We start from the raw sequence: 17,555 nt of genomic DNA on the forward strand, positions 1-17,555 counted from the left end.
ATATTATAAAATAAGAAATGAAGGACTAAAGCGTAATTTATGGTTGAGTGTAGGACCATAGCTAGCTACAGCATAGTCTGTGCGTAGCCTTGCTGGCACCTATCCAAAAATGTTACGACGACTCAACTCAATGCAGAATGCGGACAACGGCGGACAACGGCACACAAGTATAAAGAAAAATTGCCGCATTACCTACGGCACAGGCCATACGCACAAACATAACTTGCCCTGAAGGTGTTTTAACACTCTAAAAAGAACCTTCAGTGCTGTAAATATATTGTGGGTGAACCATCCCTTTAATTTAAATTGTACAATCTTTTATCATGTCCAGCTTGCATGAACTAATTTAACTTTCTAATTTTGCTCAGAAATATGTATTAGTATATATAAAAATAAACATTAAACATGATTAGTACAAGCACACAGTGTACACAAATGCATCTGGCCTCAGGGAGGATCAAAGTGAATCCACCCAGAGCTTTTCAAAAACAATCCTCATCAGTGAATTGGCCTTTGAGTCTTACATAAAGAGTTCACGCTGTGAGACACAGGCAGGATCTGCCAGAGACAGCGAGCACAAGGTCACTATGTAGTTTAAAGGGGATTACAACCACCCGCTTTTCCAACCACTTTGTTTTTGTCATCCTGAGGTTACAGATCCAACGTCAGTTCATGAAGGACCCATCTGGAAGAGTGTGATCGTCTGAAAGTGTGTTGTCTTGTGGTGATCAGTGATTCAGAGGTGACTGTGCGAATAGATTATAAAATCCAGCAGATGCTATGCTCAATGCTGTGTCGCCAAGCAATTTTCCAGATCACAGGTGCGTAACAAGAAAAAAGCCATCCTTTAGTTAATAGGACTAAGGAGTTAAAAATAGATGTTGGAGATCCTCTCAGAGACCTCTTTCATGACCTCTGCTTTGAAAAGAATATGAGAAAGCAGAGAAGAGGTGATTAGAGCAGCCAAATTGTCCCCATGAGAGAGCAAGAGTTGCAAAAACCTTCCTGACATCAGCAACATCTTTCTTTGGGTGAAGCTTTAATCAACTGGTCCTCTATAAATAAACTCTCACTGCAGAAATTTTAAGTCAATACAGTTGGAAATTAATGTAGAATCACCGCCTTAAATTTAAGTTAAAGGAACTCAATGTGCTGCCGAATTTTTATAGGTGCTTTGTGTCATTTTTGGGATTGACAAAAATGCCACATAATATACATAACTATGTCTTCAGAGGTGTATAAAGACCATACATAATACGTAATGTTTTTATTACCTCAGAATGAGCTAATTATATCTAGATACACAGCAGGTTCTCTGAATTCGCCATTTTGTTTTTACAGTAGCCCTAAATGGACAAACAGCTCTACATTAACATTTATGCATTTGGCAGACGCTTTTATCCATAACGACTTACATTGCATTGTGTATACATTTGTTTCTGACTATGTGCAATCACCTGGGGTGAAACCCATGAGCTTAGCAATGTTAGCGCCATGCTCCTACCACTGAGGCACAGGAAAGCTTTACAGAATGCATTTCGTAAATATGCTATCTCCTTCAGCACAGAAGCAAAAACACAACGTGAACTTAGTTCTGTGTCAGTCTCCGTACTGTTTCGAAAGATAGGGTTGGGGTGAGCTTTTGGTTGCAATTCTCAACCACACCACTAAGTGCAACTAAATGTCATACACTGGACCTTTAAGTTATTGCCAAATGTCTTTCCTGAAAAACAAGAATATATACTCATTTCCCCCATCTCACGCGCCGCTTCCTAAAAAATCATCCTGTAGAAACTGTTAAAGTGCTGCCATGAGATTAGATGTGTGTTTACATGCATGTTCATTAATCCCACCAGCCTCCAGTCCCACAGAGAGACTCCAGACAGGGCTGAAGCAGTGACAAGTGATGTGAAAATGCTCTCAGTGTTGTTTCTTGTGAATCCCCTTTTGGCAGACAGTTGGGGAGGACAGCTACACGTGAAGCGCCCCACCACCACTCAGCTCAGTGGCTTTAAACCAAGTAAGGGCTCTCAAGCAAGCACCAAGCCTCGATATTTGTACGCAGGACGCAGTGGGGCTAAGAGAGGATTAAAGAGATACTGAGCTGATCCTGATCAGTGGATATTCCTGTGCTCTGTGAGAAAATGTTTAGGCTTAATGCGCTCTGATTTCTGCATGCCTGACACTAATGAAAATAGAGCTTTTGTGTTGTCCTGGATTAAGACAGTGGACACTTGAGCCTTGAAAATGAGGCATTGGTTGGAGCCATGGTCTAGCGGTTAGAACACATGCAAGATACTGAGCCTTGGTGCTTAAGCATGTACTGTAGGTTTGAATTCTTGAAATACCATTCAAATTATTAATTTTACTTAGATAGATTAATTAATTGTCAAAGATGGCAATGTAAATAAATCAAATGTGATGTTACTACATCAAATTACAGACAAAAAGACAGAAGGACAAAGATGTCTTCACGTTTTCTCTTCTTTGCTGTAGGAGACAACGTATTTATGAAACACGCTCTATAGAGCATGTTTTGGTTTAGGGATATGAAATGTCAGCTGCTAATGCTAACATTTTTCCAAATATATTTCTTTGTGTTCATCAGAACACAGAAAAGTATACATGCTTGCAACAACTTCGGGTGAATAAATTATGACAGAATTTTCATTTTTGGGTGGAGTATCCTTTTAAATAATTAAACACTGTGTGGTCAAAGTCCACAAGATTGTTTGGTTAAATATTTGCCAAAACCCATAGAAAAAAATAAGGGTGACCAACAGTAATGATTAAATTAAATAAAATTGTTTGCAGTGAGATCTAGCATAGTTACAATGTATGTAATACTCTGTTATCTATGCAATTAATTTCTTCATTCAATGTACAACCTTAAGTGCAAAAGCAATTTTATACATTTTTTTATAAAATGATAAACAAATTATGCTCATAAGTACTGTATTGCTACACTTAAAACAGCATACAAAATCAGCTCTTTTAACAAAACCAAAACAAGCTCTAAATGACTCGCGTCTGAAATCTCTTGAAAGTGTTGCTACACATCATGTTCTTTACACAACCCACATTCTACCAACTGACCAACCAATGAAGAAAAGCCAACTCAGTCACTCACAGGTAACCAGCGGTCAACCGCACCAGCAGTCCGGACACTCCAAATTATTATTTTACTCCGTTTAAACCAGTCCAGGCCCAGGTCTGTGTTTATAGCACCCCGCCCTGAGGCGGTCCCTAAAACCGCATAAGAGTCAAAACAAAGACCAACCAACCTGGAAAAGGCACGCTGGAGTAGAGCAGTGATGGTGAGCCATGCTGACTCATGCTCTCCTGGGAAATGGCAGAACAGCGGGGAGTTCTGGTGGCCGATGAGCCAAGGAAGGAGGAGATGGAATTAGAGCTCGTGAAAGAGTCGTAGAGGGTCTGACTCACAGAGAGAGAGAAAAGTAGGGCAGCATTAACTCATGGCTGGCCCCGCTTTCCTTCTTCTGACACAATGCTTTCTCAGTATGCGTGAAAGCCCGGGTGCAGATCCCAGGGCATTGTGCGCACATAACAGACGGCCCAGCACAGAGAGTGGGTGTGTGGTTCAAATAAACCAAAGTGTTGTTCTAAGGGGAGATGCACATGGCGTGCAACATTGAGGCTGGACGGTGTGTGAGGGAAATCATATGTCAAGGCCCTGAGAAGCACAGAAGAGAAGGTATTTACTGGATATTTATGAGCGCCTGATGCCGTGTATAATCTTTCTGAACAAAGGTACATGAAAGAGCACTAGCTATAATTCTCAGTTGTGATTACCCAGCGGTGTGCTTAACCTTTATACGATTGCATTGAAGAATAGATGCTCAAACAACAAATACAAAAATAGAATGTAATCATAAAAAGCTCATTTTTTTTGTTATTCTGGCGCATTATACACAGCAATTTTAGACGACAGTGGCAAAGATGAAAGACATGCAGCGTGTTTTGGTAAAAAGCATTAGCATATTTTGAAACAAAATTTGAATAATCCTGTCTACTTGACACCCCCACAAAAGAGTCTTTGTTTTGGAAGCCCTTGAGGCAAAATGAAGCAGTGGAATATTCCAAACAGCTTTAGGAAGAACCTTCTTAAGGTACAAAAATAGCACAATACTTGCTTTCAAAGGGACATGTATGCTTTAAAAAGGTCACTGACACCTCGCACTGCTGATGCAGAATGTGAATATATGGCCCACTAAAATGTGTCCCTCAAAACAGGGCCTGAAGGAATACTTCGTTGCTCCTCCATAGCTCAGGAGATCTAGAGACCATAGGACACATGCATCGTCTGTCATGTCTCCGAATGAAATAACCAGTTTTTAATACATCTAAAAAACTAGAAAAACAACATCATTTGATAGCAAATAGATCTGGTAAACATTAAACAATTCTATAAAATAGCAAGACTGATATACACACGATACATCCAGAGAAACAGGAAAAAGGGAAAGTGTGAACGAGAGAGAACAAGAGAGAGAGACAGAGAGGCACTAATGACTTTGGTCTTTGACAGATAGGCCGGTGCAGAAAATGGTTTCAGTTTTGTTATCAGTAGTGTAATGCGACAGAGCAGCAGATAAAGGGGAAATGCAAGTCATTCTGCCATATAACAGAAATAAACAGCCATGTCAATATCACTTATTTAGGAGAGACGGCTCTATGTGATCTTTTTACAAGAAGACAACACCATGAATAACCGCACAAGTGCCAAAACACTGCAGGAAGCTCTAGCTCTAAATGAGTCAGCATTACTTTCTCCTTATCAATATTTAGCCTTACATTTGAGTGACAAGTCAATAAAACAAGAAGTATAATTTCTTCCCGCAAATAAAATCAATGCCTGCAGTTTTTACGTGGAGACATACAAAAATAAAGTTGGGATTTATTTGAAAGCTCAAGGAATTCCACCTTTAAGAGAGTTCAAGTTTAGATGCAGAAGTGGAAGCTTTTGTTCACAACATTCACTTTCTCTAAAACCCTTCCTGAGAATCCCCGTGGTGTGGTCTGTAACGCGAGCAGGTCTTTAATCCTAATCCTGTAGCATGTGCAACCGTTAGTGACTCCACTGAGACCGAATGAGAAAACAGAATTGGCAGCGGGGACCGAATGAGACAACAGCAGTCAAAAACACAAGGAAGTCTGGCAAAAGCTTAGGAGCCAGAACACCAGCCATCTAGTTACTCGCTTGGCAGACCACAGTGCCAATGTTTAATCTGAGTAAGGAGATGAGGTTATTCTCCCTTCGGCATCCTGCAGGAAAAAACAATGATGGTCACGTTTTGGCTGAATGAAAATCAACTGAAGGGTGCTCCTTTAAGGTTTAGTTCATCCAAAGGTCTGTCATAGTTTACTAATCCTCATGATGTTTCAAAACTGAACGACTTTCTTTCTTCTGGAAAACACAAGCACTTGGAAAGACTTTTATGATGTTTTGTGGTGCTTTTGTGTTCTTTTTAAAGCCTGAAAGATACGCAAGTCTTTGTACCGAAACTGCTGGGAAAACGCGACCCATGTGCAGCCTAATGAATTTCTCTGTTTGTATTTCAAGAAGAGAAAGCCGTCCAAGTTAAAAATCATAATATTAGTGAGTAAATGATGACAAAAAAGTATATTTGGGGTTAACAATCCCTTTATAGAGTAAGTAACATTAGATCATGAAAATGACATGTCATGCAGTGTGTCATGCGATGTTTGAAAGTAAGCAGTCTGCCAAGTTGCAAGTCCGAAGGTGAATGAATAACAAAGTTATTGGGTTGTAAAAAGGGAGTCGACTAAGAATCACGCAAAAGAGGCGTGACCTAGTCCTAGTCTCTAACCCCCGCTTATCTACGTCACTACAAATAGTCCCCGCCTAAGTTTTGCTGGGACTGCCGCGAAAACTTCACTCTCCTCCCCCAAACAATTCATTTTTCAAACGACACCAAAGGAGTATAACCCCAGGATTTTACTTTGCACGAGTCAGTTTACCAAAAATAGCATCAATAATCTTAGCACGTTCAATGCAGGATACATTAAACGGCTATCCTTGAAAGAGGGGGCAATACCAACTTTATTTGGACCTGTTAGCTCCACCGAATCACAACCTGTAAGTGTGATTATTTATTTTTGTCTTAGCTTCAAGAAATTTTTGTGTACTTTATGTCTGTGTTTAGCTAATGTGTTTAGCTAATGTACTGTTATTTTTGGGGTATTACAGTTTGTTTATCTAGCTATGAACTTGGTTAATTTAAGTGTTCAATCTATTATCGTCTATCTTTTATCTACTATCGTCTTCGGATGTTTTTGTCAGACTCGGGCTTAAACTGGTGAAGTATCTCTGCCATCTCTATCTGTCCACTGTATATAACATCCAACCACCTGTAAATTGAATCCAGTGATGATGGTAGGCGTTACATTTGCAACACATGATGAATGACCAATCACAGCAGACTCCCGTAATGATGATAAGTGTTAGATCGCAGAATCCCTCATCATTGAAACTAACTGCAGAGGAAACTGCCCCACTATCGCTACATTAGTGCAGTTGGCTGATCAGAAACGAAGAGATCACATACAGATGACTTCATACCAGATCCAGGGCTTCAGCTGGGTTATGTAATGACAGATGACCTCATCGCATCACTCTCCAGCACACCCTCACTCAATTACCCACAATCCTAAACTAGACTGAAAAAACGTTAAATACAAGCCAAGCATCACAACATCCCTCAAAGCTCTCATTAAGCCAGACAGACTTTGAATGCTACAGATTTTTTTTTTTACTTTTTAGGAATGGGACCTACTATTACATAGCAAAAATTATGTTTTTTTTAAATGTTTTTGTCAGTCCTCACGGTTTGTTGTTAATACGTTATAGGTCAAAGAGCATACGGGTCACATCACCATAAAACATGGCGGACGCAGTATGTCCGAAATGTATTCATACTACACCCACTAATACTATATAGAACATACTGTTTAATGGCCGATATGTAGTTACTTATTCAAATTCAGTACGTACTGTTACAGTTTGCGATTTTGGACGCAGCCTATATCTCTGCTGGTTGTATTGGTGCAGTTGGAAAAATTATAGTGTGTCAGTGCGCACAAACATGCAGCATGGAGGTCTACCCCACCTGTAAGTCGCTTTGGATAAAAGCGTCTGCTAAATGACTAAATGTAATGTAAATGTAAATGTAGGTCGCCATTATTGTATGGGGAATACTCGCTCATGCCTACAGACTGAACTCATAATATGTAACCGTACTACGTCATTGTGTTTGGAAAACACCGTCTACAGAGTTTACACGGAAACGATAACGCCTTTGTTGTCAATAATTTGCACTTTTCTGACCCGAAAGTCAGTCCTGCAAAACGGCATTTTTGTGTAAATGAACAGCCAAAACGTTTTTACTTGAAAACGGTCTCGTGTAAATGGCCTAGTGCTATGATGTCATCTGAGGTCCCTTGTTGCGAGTAAGTAATGTTGTTTGACTGAACTGTGACACACACTTTTATTCATCCTGTCACTAGGAATGTCAATTCTGATTCACTCGTCTACTCTATCTTCCTCTTTAGTTATCATGTCATACTCTTACCAGCAAGCTATGAAGCACCGGCATGTGCACACGTGACCACAGATTATCATCGGCAAAACAACAAAACCATGAGGAAAAATCTTTATGAAACTGAATTATGCAAATGAACAAACAACATCCTCATTCTTTATGTAGCCAACATGTCATTATCGGCACAGGATGTTCTGATGTAAGAAGGGGTAATAGATTGTTCTCTGCATTGTTTTGTTCAATATGAAACTAAGAAAAAATGGTAAAAAAATAATCTCAGTACTAAGGAAGGATAAAGAAAGTGCTATAGATATTTTAGAAAACTGTAAAAACAATATATTTTGACAATTTCTTTTTGGAAAATCAAACCAAGACATCAAACAAGAGCCTGACAGAAAAAAAGTCAAGCATCGTTCATTCTTGCAAACTGATCTGTCACAGCTATGAACTTTCTGTTTTGTGCCAAAGTTGAGGGATTGAAGAAAGGTGGCAAAGTTTAAGTGCAGCACACAAGGTGTCACAGTCCAGACTGTGTTTACTTGACAGGGGAGATGCACATTATTGGTATCTTAATTTAAAGAGAGAAGAAAACGTGTGATTAGTTTACCATTGCAGAACTGCAGCAGTGAGGAGGTGTCATACAGACTGCTGTAGCTGGAGAAGCCGTCTTCCATCCTATCCCTCACGTCTCCTTGTTCACCGATAACTCCTTGTTACTCGCGCTGACTGACCGCGGCAGCTCTCTGTCCATTCAACATCCAGTCTTCTTCGGGGGTCAGCCTACCAGTGTCAGTCACCATGACAACCCATTTAATCAAGGCTTGGGTCACGCAAACTTCCCTTGAAAAAAAATCTTCCCTTGAAAAACTGGACAGAATTGACTATCCCCCAAAAAGAGCGTGAAAATGTTTGTATTAAGGCAGTTTTCTGTCTTTTTTCCTTAATGTCCTCCTGGGTGAGACCTCCAAAACAAAAATAAGCCTGTGCCGGGCAAGGAAGGCTGCTTACGAAGTGCGTGCAAGTGTTTGTGTAATGTTGAGCTGCCTGCCAGTCCTCTTCTGCCCCGGTCTGACAAGTACAACTAGCCAATCAGAGCAACGTAGGCGGAGCAACCTTCAAAACTCCTCCCCTCCAGCTGACAGAGAGTGAGCACTCATGCTGTAAGAAACAAGAGTGCTAAGGAAAAGGCAGAAAAGATGACTTTGCTGCTTTAGAGAGAATAGAAGCAAGCTGCCTCAATATTTATTGTTGGTAAAGAGCCTGTATTGACTAAAGTGTTTTGGTTGTTTTAACACAGATTAAGACACGCAGATGTATATAAAACATACGGGTCCTCTGGAGCAAAGAGGATTATGAACGTGTTGCACGTGGGTGAGACTAAATCTAGGCTTTCACCTCATGAAGGCAGAAAAGACGCTGTGTTGTCAACAGATATCAAGGGCTTTCACTGCTTTGAAAGAATTTACAGATAGAAACTGATAGAGGACAGAATCCGAAAATTAAAACAGACAAGTGTTTTATAGAAAGTCAGCAAAAATGGACCATATAAAAGAGTACAAGAGACTCGACATGTGCAGTAAACGTTTTTAGGGACCTTTTCCAGATGTGAGACACAATACATGATGTCACACTTTCCAAGCTTTATGCCATAATCCAAACAAGCTCATAAGAGAAAGAATTCGAGCTAAGCATCGACTATTCAAACCTTATCTGCCTTCAGACAGACAAAGCTATCTGGAGTATCATTAAAGAGAAACCGGGGCCGGCGGAAAAAATTAAAATGTATCCCAGTATTGAATATGGGCTGTCACCAGGGAAAACCTTTTTAAATTATTCAGGAGGCAGGCGCACATATGCATGACGGCGACAGCACGGCCTGTATTTACAGGTCTCAGATCAGTTAAATGATGGGACAGAAAAGCTGGAAAAGCGCTTTAAAGATTATTCTCATGGCCCCACCCCCCCAGTCCCAGATAATGGCGAGTTGAAAAAAAGCTCTTTGCTAAATTGGATTTCTGGGGTGTCTGTGTCCAATTTGACCATGGCTTGTACCTCAGAGGCCCAAAAAATGAAATCATCTGAGGTGGAAGATGAGACATTCTCATGTTTCTATCTTTCTTCGTCATCTCCTGAGGCCAGAACTCTGTGCCACTTCGGTCTGACATCAAAGAGCCTCAAATCCAGCGTGAACCTCCTAGAGGAAATGTGGATGTTTAATTTTGACATTCATTTTTCATGGATCTGGTGGATTTTAACTTCCTGTGAACTTATAGGCTCCTTTTTGCTATTTATGTTAAAAGTTTGCCATAATACCCTTAGTTTAGATACTGTATGTGGGACAAAATGACCCATGTTTTTTATTATTTGAATGAAATATAATCAGGCTGGTTTTACATCGATAACACAATTTGTGTATTACCCATGCAATTACATGTAAAGACAACGTTGAATATTATGCTAATGTTAAGATTAATGTAATTAATAAAAGTAATAAAGTGTTTATTTCACAAATATTTCACAAAGCATATATATTCATAACATTTTCTTTATTTTATCTTGGGGCACAGATATTATCATATTTTTACACATATGTAACCCTACAGTTAGCTAATATCTAACTTCCGGGCTAGTATCTGTGTCAAATGTATTTTTTTTTTGTTTACATTACATTTACAAAGTTATTGTTAAAACATTAGAAATAAAGTAAACTAAAGAAACCTGTGTAGTTTCCTAATCATGTCTAGACTTTTACTGGCATTGTAATTCAGCCACAGAGCAGCAAAAGGTCTTTAGGATTATTTTAACGTGTCAGCCATCTGCGTGTAAATTGAATCCCATGGCAAAGAGAGGAAAATATTGTACACTGGTGGCAGTGGTGGGAGCTTAGGGAATGCAAAGGCCCCCTAGTGAGAGGTGGGGGGGAGGGAGAGCAGAGGCCATACTTCATAGTTGTGAAAGGATGGAGATCCCTAGGGTGGCAGCTGGACAATGCTACACCCTCCTATTGTTTTCCAATTATATGGCTGCACCTTGATCAGAAAAACATCCCACACACGGTTTTTATACCCAAAACGCAAACATATGACACACAAACCTATCCCAAAAGGAAATTGAATGCGGATCTGCTGTAATATGACCAGCACATGCACAACTGAACAAAGGATTAAGCTTTATGGTATTACAACCCAATAACTCACTAATATATATATATATAACGATTTTCGCCATTACATGAGGTACTTTCATATTCACATATTCTCTATTACTTAACTAGATGGTCAAGATTTATAGAAAGTTACTTTAAAAAGGAATAATCTAACAGACATCTGCAGAGATTGTATCTATTTTAAATGTGTTGAAATTTATTTGAGCGTGGTGGGAAATGACAAGCAAAGCTTTGAACTATGACAATGCAATAGCCATGCAAAACTGAGATAAAGCTATTCATCATTTCAAGCTTTATTGAATACATTTTGTGCAAAGTAATCTGTCTCCTGTTAAAATACACTTACTCACATGTTTTTCCTTCAGAAATGTATATTAATGGAATCTCATATAGTCAGGAGGCTGTGGTGATGATCTCAAATCAACAGAGCATGTCAGTGAAGATGGTTCAGATTATACTGGGCCAGCACCTTCTCTCTTCTCCTGTCCAAGCACATTTAATCAAGTCATTTAGGAATATTACATATGTCTGAGCAAGATTATTATTACTTAACCACTTATAATCAGACATATTCTGAAAGATTGATGAAACTTTAATTCCTGAATGCAAAGGTCAAATACAAAAATGATGGCTAAATAACGTTGGAGCTTTCAGAAGGACTTTTAAATATCTATTCTTAGGCATTTTGAAACACAACCCTTTGCTGCGCCTGCTACTTTTGGAAAACTGGTTAATATCATTGCAGACAAGCTATGCTTGTTATGACTTTTAAAGATGATATAAAAACGAAAGTGAATCAAACTGCTTATGAATGGAGTGGCATTTGACATTACTTTTGGAATTAGAGAAAATGAACTAATGAAGTAAAAATCACTTAAAGCTGCAATGTGTGATATTAAGGAGGATCTATTGACACAAATGCAATATAATATAAATAACTATGTCTTCAGAGGTGTATAAAGACCTTACATAATGAAGCGTTATGTTTTTATTACCTTAGAATGAGCTATTTCTATCTACATACACCTCCGTACTCCATACATGGAATTTGCCATGATGTTTCTGAAGTAGCCCTAAACGGACAAATTTCTCTACAGAGCACATTTCGTAAAAAGATTATCTCCTTTGGCAAAGAAGCAAAACGTGACAGCGTCCTGTCAGCCACCATAGAGCTTTGAAAGGGAGAGGGGCAGAGTGAGCCATTTGGCTACAATTCATAACCTCACCACTAGATGCCGCTAAATTTCACAAACTTGACCTTTAAAGCTGTATGCAAACGTCTAAACTTCAGACATTCGGCCAAACATTTAGCAGACATTTAACACTGTTATTGGTTTATGTATTATCCCATAAAACATACGGCTAAATAATGTAATGCTAAAGCAAGGCTTGAAACAGCTTGTCTGTGTTATTTTATTTCCAAACCAAACATGTAATTCTCCAGTCATTTGTTTTATACACATTCTATCACTCCCTCTTGCTACATTTTACAGTCATCAGCCCCAAAACAGAGATTGTCTGCTCTTCGGATTGAAATAGCAGCACTCATAATCCCCGAAGCTGTGGAAAGGTTTTTGTGCAAATGCAGAATTAACCGACGTACCGGTCATCAAATTAGATGCAATATTCACAATATCATAAGTCATTCTCGCTGACATTAAAATGCAACCCAGTCTGTAATCTATTCATTTGTGATAACTGACTCAAATTTCCCCCTTTTTTCGTGTCACCCAAGCAAGACTTTTAATCAAATGTATTTTTAAATGCGGTATCTTTCAAATGTATAATATATATCAACGCTTTCTGTATTGAAAGTCGTGCTGAGTGACACAAAAAGAAAGTCGTGCTGAGTGACATTAAAAAAAGGTTGTGTTCACTGACATGAAAAGTGGTGATATTAGTGTCCATGAACACGCATTAATACAAATTTCGTGTCAATGCCACAAACTGCCGTGAAACTGGATTGTAAAATGCCAATATTATGCAGGTGTGGATAATTGGCCAAATTAACTGGAAAAGCCAAATAAAAAACGTCCGGCAATTAATATATTAATGAAAGGTCATTTTGTCTCACTTTAGAAAGTTTTATAGAACCTTTGTTCTTAAAGCTCATTTGGTAGAACATTGCATTACCAGCCATGAGGTCATGGGTTTTTATTCCCAGAGAACACACATACTGATAAAATGTATCACTCGAATGCATAAAGTAACTTTGAAATGCATACATGTAAAGTAAAAAAACTGAAAGACAATACATTAGATCTGTTGTGTAGGTTGCATGACACATGCATCTGTTTGTTGATTCTAATATATATCTCCTCTGTGATTATATAAGGATATGTTCCTCTGCTTGCATGGCTTCTCACGTGTCCTGCGAAGCAGCAACATTAATCATATCTGACTTGCCTGCTGAATACATGTACATCCTCCCATCCCCCATTTCCTGCCTTATAAAAAAACATACAGTACATGATGCTCTAGTCTAGAATATAGACCTACACAATAATAAATACCTCCTCTACACACCTACACACATTTAGAGACAAATTTTCCTTTTTACCATTAGTAGATCTTCAAATTTAAGAATAGGAAATGTACATTTCGGTCAATATCTGTGCGAACTGTTAAAAAACTGTCCAATAAAATATCTACATTCAATCGCATGACTAGTTCACTGGTCAAACCAATTACAGGCCAGTTCAGATCTCTTGCATGACTTAAACATCAAGCCCAGAAATCACATTCCTCTAATGTGATCTTAATGGGATATGACAGAAGTAATGGACTCAGAAGTGCTTCTCTCCAAAGTGTGAACATACAGCGTGCTTTTGCTGGGACTTTACATTACTGGTCTCGAACAATCGGGTTACTCCGATCGATCAATATACATCTTGAATAACAAAGCCTGCCAACACGAGACCATCCAATTGCATTAGAAATGGAAATGCTCCTTCCCAGACCAGATAACTGAGGTCATTATACAGAAATATTCCTTTCTCTTGAAATGAAAAACACAGAATGCTGTGTAATGTGTAAAACAACCATCAAACCTTCTCATGCGGAGTTAAGGATTTATGGAAGAAAAGATCAATTCTATAACAGATGTTTGCCATTTAAACTTGAACTGCACATGCATTGCAGATTTGTGCCTCAAGATGGTCCACCTCGAAGCTGATTTCTGTTATTCATTGTCCATTATGACAGAGTGCTGGAGATAGAAAACACTTGTTCTCTTGCCTGCCAAAATAGAAAGAAATGAAGGCCGTTGGATATTTGTCACACCTACAGGAGTGTCAGCTTCCATAGAGGATAGTATACATCACAAATAGTGTAAATGTAAGTAACAAGCTTTATAGCCGCCCCCTGTGAGATCAGATGACCAAAGACACCACTGTTCTCCATTAAGAACCTTAAAATCAATTTAATTCGATCAGTAGTATGGCACACAATAAGTAGGTGTGTCCCATGTAGGCTATGCCAATATCCCACTGTGTCTCCACATGTTTTATATTGTTGATATAATCAGACAAATCTTACATGTTTAGTAAACAACTTAATGTCATTACACAGTTGCAGCTTGTTTTAGACGACCTTTAAACTGGTGGGAGTAATGGGATTGACCAAATGCACTATTTACGTATCCCCTAATAAAAATGATGAAATAGCGACACCCTGTGGTTACAATGGGCTTGTGCCCCAAAATATCCTTTCAAACTGAGGTCCAGCCAAATGCAGCTATTATTGAAAACAGCTCCTAAGATATTAGTATATAGCTTCTGTAATATGAATAGTTCGAAAAAAGCTATACAGACCAATACCTTATCATCCCCAGCTTGTAAGAAAAAGCGACAATGGCAAATTCCCTTGGATGTTTTTGCAAACACCTCAGTCAATGTAAAGTGAGCTTAAATGAACTTAAATTTTAACTTGACAAAATGTTTACAGCCTACATGCATACAAAAATATTTGCTGACAAAAGTTAATAGATTTTTACATGACATGACATGAAACTTAAATAAATTCCAATTAGAAAAAATAAATGAATTATAATAAATAATAATTATATTCTATAATTGTTAAAGGGTTGTATTAAGGGAATGTGAGAGAAAATTCTATCTTTTATGTTTCTTTACATGCTGATTAAGGGGTGAGACTTTGATGAGGTTATTACTTAGTAATTATAAATTCATATTCATTGCCTTTTCTTATATGCATCAGTGAGACCAAATTCATTCAACAAGTTTAAAATAGTATTAACATTTAAAATATGTTTTATTTATGATCGCAAAATTGCACTTTTATCCATGTTTTTGAATGTAGATTCAACAAAGTGTTCTGATATTATAGGAATGTGTGAGTCACATGATTTTTTTCTTGCAGGCTTTGTGGTTAATCTGGGACATTGTAAAACTGAGTCTGTGATAAACAAATGACCTTCTTTTATACAGAAGCCCGATAATTACACAAAGTGGATTCATTAAACCCTGAGCCTCATTAAACAAAGACACAATTCTGAAAGGGATTCCTGACTAATGAAGTAGTTCTGTAAACAGCTCAAGGTTCTCCGTTTATGTGCTGTCTCATGACAATACCAAAACAGAGACACAGACTGCTTTATAGTGGATAAAAATTCCAACATTTTGCAAACATTTCTCAGCATGCTCATCAAATCATGAATGTAAGTGAGGGACAGTAACAAACTACTGGCAGTCTTCAACATTTTAGTAATATACTCAGGGAGACTGGGGCTAGTTGCACACAGAATTTATAGAGAACATATCTTTTTATCTCTGCTGTCCTTCTGAAAGGTCGCATCTCCATATTTTGTGATTTAATTTTTTGCCATAAAGAAATTTTCACTGGATTTTGCAAATACATTGAAAAGTGCTTGTCAGCTTGGTCAACAAAATATTGATTCATTTAAAATAAATACAAACATTTTTCCATTTCCTGAAACCAGCGAATTTGGACATCCAAGGATGGATGGACAACGACAATGTATATCTGACAGTAGATTTGAGTCCGGTGTCTGTTTGCTATTTTTTTTTAATAACAGCAGCGTTTTAAGTTCAAACGGATATCCAAAAGCTAATATGAATGTTCTTAAAGAGTTATTTTAATCCAAAATAAAAAAGATATCATTTTTCATCATTTACTCACTTTTATGTCATTCCAAACCTGTATGACTTTCTTTCTTTTGCAGAACACAAAAGAAGATATTTTAAAGAATGTTGGGCACCAACAACATTGGCCCATGCTGACCTGTATTACGGACTTTTCTCAAAATATCATCTTTTGAGTTCCACAGAAGAAAGAGTCATACACAGGTTTGGAATGACATAATGGGTAATAATGATAGATGATATGAAGATAGAAGTCTATTTTAAAAAGTAATAGGCTGTTTGATGGCATGTTCCTATACAGGACCTTTGCAGAAATTGCGGTTCAAAAACAATCCCACCCTACAGTAAACAGTAAAAAACATCACACAACCGGAAACCTCTACACACTTGCTCTAAAGCTTCATGCATTTTTAATTGCAGCGGCATGCAAATAGCAATGACATGCCAGTTTCTTGACAACAAATAACACTCTCTCTGCAAACACATAATAGCAAAGAGCTTCACAAGTGTCACATAACGATAGCACATAGACTACAATCTCATCACAGACCTTCAAATATTAACCATTCCTTTATGACTGTTTTGTCCTTCATACCCAGTGACATTCAAAATGACAAAACAGAAGAATGTAGTCAGTAATGATGATAATGATGAATTATGGACATATTTATTTAAAGAAAAAACGTAATTTCATTTTTACCTCAGACTGTAGTGTTATATCAGTTTACTGAGGTTGTACAATGCTCAAGCAGGTAATGCGTCTAGTAAACAGCACTGTTCCCAACACCAGGAGGGAGAAGATCTATTTATACCTGATTGTTTTTGCTGTGCAGCCAGCATTCAGATATTCCCGGACTCTATGTGTGTCGATTCGAGCGTGCATTATGTGAACATTTATAAATGTACACTACAGTAATGCAGGAAGCACATTTCAACACAGAAGATACTATAGATACAAGCTATTCTAAACTTTATATGAGCCACAAATTAATTTGTAAAGGGTTTAACACAGCATCTCCCCCGTTTTGCTGAGAGACACACATGCAGAGCTCAAGAACATTTGTAAAGCGATAGCTTCTCTATTAAGGGGATACAGACGAACTGTCTGAGAGGAGCCATATAAGGCCAAAACCCTTTAAACTCTCATCAAGCAGGGTATGAGAACATATTTGCAGAATGAGTTGTCACCATGGCGCCAGGCCAAAAACAGGATAAACCCAGAACATTCCCTGTTAGTGGATACTCACCCATCGGAAGCTCCTCACAGACTGACATCGTGGAGTAAAGTGGAAAACTCTCAGATGGACTTGAATTGAAAAGTTTCTCAGCTCCGGATCAAATGGCTCTTTGAGATTGCATACAACATCAGACCTCTGCTTTTGCCCTTGTCGGCCAGCTGAGAACTATGGGATGCAGAGAATGCCTATAAAGCACTCACGGGCCGGCCACTATTGGACGATAAATATGTTTACACCCTCCCTCCTCTCTCTGGAGGGAATCTATTTAATCTGAGCGGGTCTAAAGGCTCCATTCCAGGATCTTAAAGCTGTCACTCCTATTTAGAAAACTGAGCAATCTCCAACTGTCTTACGAAAATAAAACCAGAGAACACGTTTTTATACTATTAAAAAAAATGTTACAGAAACTATTATTTTTAAAGGTGCAGGTCTCACTGACTGTAAA

The 17,555-nt window shown here is 38.3% G+C and overlaps 1 protein-coding gene across 8 annotated transcripts in view; it reads right to left on the reverse strand.

The window, feature by feature from the left end:
• eml1 (EMAP like 1) overlaps positions 1 to 17,265 on the reverse strand; it is a 41,958-nt gene extending 24,693 nt beyond the window's left edge. For 4 of the 8 annotated variants that reach the window (XM_056767283.1, XM_056767282.1, XM_056767280.1 and 1 more), the window contains exon 1: positions 8,191 to 8,630. In XM_056767283.1, the coding sequence (XP_056623261.1) occupies positions 8,191 to 8,257 (67 nt within the window). In that variant the 5' untranslated portion in view covers positions 8,258 to 8,630. Of the gene's footprint in view, positions 1 to 8,190; positions 8,632 to 17,119 lie in introns of those variants that run through there. The other 4 variants (XM_056767285.1, XM_056767284.1, XM_056767281.1 and 1 more) reach the window with 3 other exon arrangements.
• Between the last annotated feature and the right edge of the window lie 290 nt (positions 17,266 to 17,555).

This window comes from Triplophysa dalaica, chromosome 15, assembly GCF_015846415.1.
Source record: "Triplophysa dalaica isolate WHDGS20190420 chromosome 15, ASM1584641v1, whole genome shotgun sequence".
NCBI lineage: Eukaryota > Metazoa > Chordata > Actinopteri > Cypriniformes > Nemacheilidae > Triplophysa > Triplophysa dalaica.